At 54.8% G+C, this 7,945-nt stretch overlaps 1 protein-coding gene across 1 annotated transcript; it reads left to right on the top strand.

Moving 5' to 3' along the window:
• Nucleotides 1-1,360: 1,360 nt before the first annotated feature.
• BMP2 (bone morphogenetic protein 2) lies at nt 1,361-6,246 on the top strand. The gene is made up of 3 exons (XM_015857128.3): nt 1,361-1,498; nt 2,153-2,493; nt 4,518-6,246. Exons 2-3 carry the CDS (start codon nt 2,160-2,162, stop codon nt 5,360-5,362), a joined length of 1,179 nt encoding a protein of 392 aa, XP_015712614.2. The 5' UTR covers nt 1,361-1,498; nt 2,153-2,159; the 3' UTR covers nt 5,363-6,246.
• Nucleotides 6,247-7,945: the final 1,699 nt, after the last annotated feature.

The following is a 7,945-nucleotide window of genomic DNA, read 5'->3' as shown; positions in this document are numbered from 1 at the left end:
CACAGCTGCAGCTCACAAGGCGGCAGGAGAAGGGACCTGCCCCAGTGCAGATGCTGCGTCGTGCCCTAAGTCAAGATGGAGAGAGAAGGCCACTCCCAAAGGAGGAGCTGGGAACGGAGGTGTCAAGGTTGTTATTGCTTTAGATTCTCATCCGCAGTGTTTTACATTTGGCTGTAGCTTTGCAGATGAAGTCCCCGAGGGGCGTTTGTGACCCCTCCGGAGGGGCCGCGTCCCACGCAGGCGAACGAAAGCCGGGGTAGCGGCCAACCCCGACCCCGAGCGCGGAGCCGCGTCGAGGCGCAGAGCGGCACAGGGGAGCGGGCAGGTGCGGAGCGGGGCCGCGGGCGGGGAGCGCCGCTCCGCCGCCACTGGGGGGCAGCCACGGCTCAGGAACGCGAGCGGCCGCGCGGGTCGGGCCGGGGCCGGGGCACGGGGCAGCGTCCCGGGTGATCCCGGAGCGCCCCGACGGCGGCTGAGCGGGGAGAGCGGCTCCCAACCCGCGGCCGGGCACGGCGGCGGGACGGCGGTACGGTGCGGGACGGGGCGGGAGCCGCTCGGCAAGTCGGGAGCGACGCCGGGGTCTCGGGGTCCGGTCCCATCGCGCGACCCGGCGCTCGGTCACTGTGCGGGGAGCGGCGGGACGGTCCCGTGCGGACGGACGGACGGACACACAGACTGGCCAGAGCCCGGCGCGGTGCGTCCGGGCGAGGCAGGGAACGGGCGAAGGAGGAGGAGGGAGAGAAGCGGCGAGGGAGGGAGAGACGGAGGGAGGCGGCGTCTCCTTTAAAAGCCGTGCGGGGCCGCGGCCCGCTCCCACAGGGCGGCTGTGATTGGCGCGGGCCCGCGAGCCTCCGGGGTCGTGACATCGGAGCGCAACAAAAAGCCGCGGCCGCGTTCGGCCGCCCCCGTGCATGGTGCGGCGCGGGCGGGACGGGTGCGCGCTCGCAGCGCTGTTCCCTGCGCTCACTCACACCCTCCGGAGGGGTTTTGTTGGTGGATATTTTTTGTAATGTAGCTTTTTATTTCGTTCTCCTCCTCGGTTGGGTTTTTCCTTTTTTTTTTTTTTTTTTTTTCTTTTAAAGGCGCGGAGCAAAGCGAAGCCCAGCTCCCATCTCCATGTCGCTGCGGGATTCCCGGTAAATAGCCGCCCGTGCGCTGCGGGTGATGCGCAGGACGCTCGCGGAAGGCGCCGTTCCGCTCCGTAACGCGTAGCACCCACTCGCGGGCGGGCAGCGCGCACCGAGAGGAGAACGGAAAGGAAACACCGACTTTGCGACCGGCGCTTTGCGAAAGGAGAAGCGCGGACTTTCCTCCTGCCTCCCGCCCGCCCGCCCGAGGCATGTTCCCGAGGCGCTCCGCACCGCGGGCAGCTCCCGTTTTCCGCCCGGCAGCCGCAGAGGAGCAGCAGCAGCGCGGTTCGGAGTAACTCCAAGTGATGCGGGGACCACAGCCCGAGAGCAGCACGCGCTCCCGCAGACGCCAGCCCCGCCGCACTCAGGTACGGCCCCGCGGCCGCTGATCGCCGTCTCCGCAGGATGACTCCGTGCAACACCGGGGGGACGGGACGGAGAGCGGGTAGCGAGCCTTAACCCCGCGCCGAGTTTGGCGGGGGAGAAGAGCGTCCCGCGGCTCCTGCTCGAGCGCGAGCGGCTTTTATTTTTTTTTTCCTTTTTTTTACTTTTTTTTTTCATCTTTTTCTTTTTTTTCCCTCCTCATTCCACGCCGGGATAGCGGGGCCCTCCTCCCTGTGACCGGGGAAGCCGCGGCTGGAATAGCCTGCCCCGGGCACGGCCGGGAGGTCCCTCTCCCACCGCCCCGTCCCTCTCCGCCCCCCGTTCCCTCTGCGGGAGGCCGTGGCCGCACGCACCTGCGCCCGCCGAGGGCGGCTCTCCGGCCACCCGCGCCCCTTCCCCTCGCCCCCCACCCCCGCTGCCCGGCCCGCCCGGCTCCCTTTGATCCCCCGCCGCGGGGATTTGGTGCCGCCGCGCACCTGAGCCCCGACGGGGCCCCCCCGTCCGCGCCGTCCCGCTGTCCGCTCGCCATGGGCCGGCAGCCACCTGCGGAGCGGCCCCGGCCGCCCCCCGCTTCGCGGCGCGCTCCCCCGGCGCGGTGCCCGCGCTGACCGCCTCCCATCGCCTCCTCCTCCGCGCAGGTCGACCATGGTTGCCGCCACCCGCTCCCTCCTGGCGCTGCTGCTCTGCCGGGTGCTGCTGGGCGGCGCGGCCGGCCTCATGCCGGAGGTGGGACGGCGGCGCTTCAGCGAACCGGGCCGCTCCGCCTCGGCCGCGCAGCGCCCCGAGGACCTCCTGGGAGAGTTCGAGCTGCGCCTGCTTCACATGTTTGGGCTGAAGCGGCGGCCCAGCCCCGGCAAGGACGTCGTCATCCCCCCCTACATGCTGGACCTCTACCGTCTGCACGCCGGCCAGCAGCTGGGCTACCCGCTGGAGAGGGCCGCCAGCCGCGCCAACACCGTGCGCAGCTTCCACCACGAAGGTAGGGGCCGAGGGACGGGCGGAGGGGAGCGGGAGGAGTGCGAGGGAGGGACGGAGGAGGGGCGGCGGGGCGGGCTCCGAGCTTCGGAGGGGGTCGCGGCTGCGTTTCCAGAGCCCACCGCGGGCTCCGGGGCCGCCGGTGTGAGGCTCTCGCCGCGCTCTGCCGGCCGCGAACGGAGCTTTCTTTGGGCGAGGCGGAACGCGAAGGAAAGCTTCCCCCGAGCCGCGGCGAAGGTTCCTAATCCCTTATCTAAATCCCCGTGGGAGATAGGCGAAGCGGGCCGGAGCGGCCTTCCCCCGGCCGCCGTCGAGCCGGAGGAGTCGCGAAGCTCGGAGCCGTGCCGCCCGGCTGGAGGTAGCGCTCCGGGCTGGAGGTAGCGCTCCGGGCTGGGGCTCCGGCTGCTGGCTGCCCGTCCGGGGGCCGTACCCAGCGAGCGGCTCACACGGCCGAGATCGCAGCCGCGTGGTCCCGCAGAGCCGTCGGTGCTTGCCGCTGCCCCGCTCTGCAGGAAGCTTTATCCCGGGATGGAACCTGCCCTGGCCGTAGTCTCTGGCGCTGGCACACGGCGGCTCTGCTTTAAAGGGAATAGAAAAGCGGTCGCCCCGCGCTCTTCAGGTGGAACAGCTGAGAAAAGAAACGCGCTTAGATTTAATGGTTCTGCTGGACGGAGGTGGCCCCGGTGCCGTTTAGTGGGAAGTGAGATCAGTGGTGAAATGTCACTCTCTCTGTAGCGGGGAAGTAAACAGCAGCAGCGCGTGGCTCGTTCCTTTTAAGCCCGTACGTGGCAGGCGAGGTGCTGAGCAGGACAGGAGCCGAGGGGCACGGAGTGTAACTTGTAGGCAGACAGAGCAGCGTTGGAAGCGGTGGTGTTGCAACAAAGTCTTTGACATGGAAGGCTGTCCTCCGGTTTTCACAAACTTGAGACGAAAATCAACGTGACTCCGTTTTTCCATTGAGTTCTCACTGTTGGTTCGTGACTTCATGAGAGCAGGAGGCTGTGCCGGGAGCGCTCGCACATCTGCATATTTACAAACGCCGGGCTGGTCCCGAAGCGCTGCAGAGCTGAGCCCTGCCTGATGCGGGAAGTCGGGCTGGAGCCAGCAGGGAATGGCACGGGGCTGAGAACTGCTCACGTCAGTGCCAGCTTCCCTTCAGAAAGTGCACGGATCCCCGGGATGCTGAGTAGCAAAAAGAAAACCCAGGATTTCAGAGGGATTATTGTGGGCAAACGCTATTTCTTCCGTGTCTGCAGCAGAAACTTACAGTGTAGCAGCCCTAGATACATAGTACTCCCCCTGAAGTTCCATTCCAGTGTCTGTTGGCTGAAAGGGAAAGGTGGCACGGGGCTCAGGGGCTGGTTTGGTTGCTAAAAACATTTCCTTATCCCTTTAGCATCCACCCATTCTAGCAGCTAGACCCGTTCTCACAGTCCTTTGGACTTCATACTGGGGTGTGCTTGTAAAGTGGCCTTACAGATGTTGAGGTCACTGCCTCTAGTTAACATATGCAAATCTATACATTAAGATTGAGTAAGTTACTGAAGATGTGGAGCACTGTATTTCAGAATGGAACTTAAGAGAGAGGTGCTCCAGCCATATTCTTGAAAAATGCAGAAATGCATCAATTGCCCTTAAATCCTCAGTTGGTTTCAATGATTCTCATCAGACCTCTGCTAACTGTAGTGCTCGAGTTTTCTCACTGATGTCTTTGAATTCCAACGTGATGCTTCATGTTTCTCGGCACTGGTAATGACTACCTGGAATGCAAAGAGCACCGGTATTCCATCAAAGTGCATGACAATGAATGAGGCGTTCTTAACTTTGTGCTATACATGCTTGTGTAAATAAACAGAAGGATGAGGGAGGCTGTGCTTTCTGCCTGGAAGTCTTTCAGGTCTTGTTTGTCGCATGCCAGCAGCACGTATCTGAGGGGTTTGGTTGCTCGTCTCAGTTCCTAACTGTTTTTTCTTTCTCTCCCTCTGCTCCCTGCCCCCCTCCCCTTCCCTTCTCGTTTAATCAAATTAGAAGTTTTGGAAGAACTGCCAGAAACAAGTGGGAAAACAGCACGACGTTTCTTCTTTAATTTAACTTCCATCCCTAATGAGGAGTCTATCACCTCAGCTGAACTCCAGATCTTTCGGGAGCAGGTGCACGAAGCCTTTGAGAGCAACAGCAGCTACCATCACCGTATTAATATTTATGAAATTATAAAACCAGCCACAGCCACCTCTAAGGACCCCGTCACGAGACTTTTGGACACCAGGTTGGTGCATCATAATGCAAGTAAATGGGAAAGTTTTGATGTAACGCCGGCCGTTTTGAGGTGGATTGCACACGGACAACCTAATCATGGGTTTGTAGTGGAGGTGGTTCACTTGGACAAAGAGAACAGTGCCTCCAAGAGGCACGTTAGGATTAGCAGGTCTTTACACCAGGATGAAGATAGCTGGTCTCAGCTCAGGCCGTTGTTAGTGACGTTTGGGCACGATGGCAAGGGACACCCGCTTCACAAAAGAGAAAAGCGTCAAGTGAAACACAAACAGCGCAAACGCCACAAATACAGTTGCAAAAGGCATCCGTTGTATGTGGACTTCAATGATGTGGGGTGGAATGACTGGATTGTTGCCCCGCCGGGGTATAGTGCCTTTTACTGCCACGGGGAATGTCCTTTCCCGCTGGCAGATCACCTCAACTCAACGAACCATGCCATTGTTCAGACTTTGGTCAATTCAGTGAATTCCAAAATCCCCAAAGCTTGCTGCGTGCCGACAGAACTGAGCGCTATTTCAATGCTCTACCTGGACGAGAATGAGAAAGTTGTGCTAAAGAACTATCAAGATATGGTTGTGGAGGGTTGTGGGTGCCGCTGACACGGCGAATATATCGGACAAATGCAAAAGAAAAAATAGAGAAAAGCTGACACTTTAATATTTCCCAATGAAGACTTTATTTATGTAATGAAAATGGAAAGAAAAAGAAAAAAAAAACACAATTATTTTGAAAAATATATTTATGTCTACGGAAAGGTTGGGAAAACAAATATTTTAATCAGAGAAATATTCCTTTAAAGATTTTTAAATGTATTTTAGTTGTACATTTTATATGGGTTTAACCCCCCCAGCACATGAAGTATAATGGTCAGATTCTTATTTTGTATTTATTTCCTATTATAACCACTTTTTAGAAGAATAGCTAATTTGTATTTATGTGTAATCAAAAAAAGAGAAAATGACAAAAAAAAAAAAAAGAAAAAAAAAAAGAAAATATAGGGTTTTGTACATAATTTTCCCAAATTGTAGCTGTTTCAATCGCGTGTATTTAAGTTGAAGAGAAGACGCGGAAGGTTACTATGGCAAAGTGCATGGCGCATTTGCTTTCTGCAGTGCTACTGTTAAGGTCACAAGTTCAAGTCCAGAAAGAAAGTGGATAATCCACTCTGCTGACTTTCAAGATTATTATATTGTACAATGCTCAGGAATGCCGCAGGGTGGGCTGTCCAATCCATGAGAACTGGCATCCTCCTTAGGTGGAACGTTTGGATAAGAAGCAGACGTTGCTGATCTAGTAGCAATACTATTCCTGACCGAGTGAATATAAGGAGGGCCAATAGGAATCCCTGGGGAGGTGGGGGTGGGGGAAAAAGACCAAAAAATCCTTTCTAGACCTACAGAAAAGCGAATGTTTGATGTTTCTTTTAAAAGTCCTTCCTTTAAAAGTCCTGGCCAAATATAAAATAATAAAAACTCAAATGTCATCCTTTTTTTTTTTTTTTTTTTTTTTTTTTGTGATTAAGCATGGTGAAGAGGAATAATATCTTATCCATACTGGCCCCTAACCTCAGTTGGGAGCTCACTTCTGTGCAGTGTAACAGTGAAACTGTCAATGTTTCACGCTTCCTACAGCAAGTTGTTACCGTGAGCAGCCTCCCATCTAACCCTGGATGGTGGTTTTGCAGTTTTACACATTAGCTTCTCTTCCTTCATGAGGTTTTGTGTTTGAAAGCTTTTTCTTTCCTTTCCCAAGATGTTTGGATCTCCTTTGGGTAACAAATGACAGAACTCTGCTGTTTCTCTCTGAAAAATCCAGCCTGTAAGAAAACACTGTTCACTTGGTCCAGCCATCACAGGAGCAACCTGTGCTTACATCATAAAGCTTTCTAAATGTATTGCGTAAAGGACAAGAGCGTGACTTGCAGTTGGTAATCTCAGCGTTACAGCTAATGCTTCTCGTGCTGTTGTACATTAAAAGACTGGTGTGGCAGTCAGCATGTGGGTTGTGGAACATGAGGTGAGTGTGCGGAGGCTGGACTCCTTGTTACATGAAAGCTATGCTGAAAGAGTATGGCAGGAAAGTAGCTTCAGATGGCTTCTTGGTGATCTGCTGCAAAGCTAGGAGTGAAGGTATGTTAGACTGCCTGTGGTCTTAGGAGCTCTCTGCTGTGTTTGGTGAGCATGGAGTGGCTCTGTGCTGATGCTTTGGAGGTGCCTGAGCCCCCTTGCGTTCCTTTGTGCCCTGTTGAATGGAACAATTTGGAGAAGTGAGGCAGTGTGTCTTCAAGTTGTGCGTACAGTTACCTTGTTAAAGACCTCCCCAGGTCAGCTCAGTTGCTAGTATAACGCATAACTAGCAACAGTCTTCTGTTTTGCTTGGCCTTCCCCAAACTCCTGCTTGTTGCCAGTATTTTCTAGGTTACAGCTGCTCAGGGAAACTGACCTAATGATATCTTACAGGTAGTCTTACAGAGAAGTACGTCTCTGTGCTTATTGTAAAGAGCAATGGGGGGAGAGGATGGGAGAGAAAACTAATGTAACTTCTTGTTGGCTGTTTCCATTTTCATCTTGGGAGCTTAGAAATGCATCAGGCAAGCTGTAAGCTTCTGTGGTGAGATTAAAACCTTGGTATGTTCTTTGTACCATTGATATTCTTAATAACCAGTAGAGAATGATCTATTGCTCTGCAGTTCGTTTCTGTTACTTTTGCATTACTGGTCCTGCTGATATTACATAGCAGCCTACAGATTTGCTGGGCGGACAATGCCTCATTTCTCTTCTCAAGAGACGGGTGCTGTTTTGTTGGCCTTTTTCTCGTCTTTTGAGGCCGGGAGTCTTTGCAGAATCGTGGTTGGCCTTTCCCCTGTTCGGAAAGGCATTACTGTTTTACTGAGAGGTGACGGTGGTTGTTTTGGAAAGGTTATCAGTCAGCATGTGCCACAGTGCTGCAAGAACTCAGCAATCATTTGGGATGGATGGCGGTGCCAGTTAGGTCACGGTAGCACTAATGTGCTCTGTAACTTAGGTTTGCAAAAGCTGGACACAAAGTGCTGAAAAATGGATTGCACCATTTCTATGAGCAGGAAAGATGATCCCAAACCTGCTGCAATCAGAGAAGACCCTATGGCACATCTAACCAGATCCTAAGCTCCAGCATTGCCAGGCTTAAGTTTCACAGCTCCT

Source organism: Coturnix japonica, chromosome 3, assembly GCF_054131305.1.
Source record: "Coturnix japonica strain WE chromosome 3, WE-NBRP24, whole genome shotgun sequence".
NCBI classification, from domain to species: Eukaryota; Metazoa; Chordata; class Aves; order Galliformes; family Phasianidae; genus Coturnix; species Coturnix japonica.
The sequence above is the reverse complement of the archived record's forward strand: the minus strand, read 5'-3'. Positions and strand labels throughout refer to the sequence as shown.

Coding starts and splice junctions, on each gene's coding strand:
- BMP2 (XM_015857128.3), top strand. CDS start 2,160: ATGGTTGCCGCCACCCGCTCCCTCCTGGCGCTGCTGCTCTGCCGGGTG. Junction 2,494..4,517: donor GCGCAGCTTCCACCACGAAG/GTAGGGGCCGAG, acceptor TAATCAAATTAG/AAGTTTTGGAAGAACTGCCA.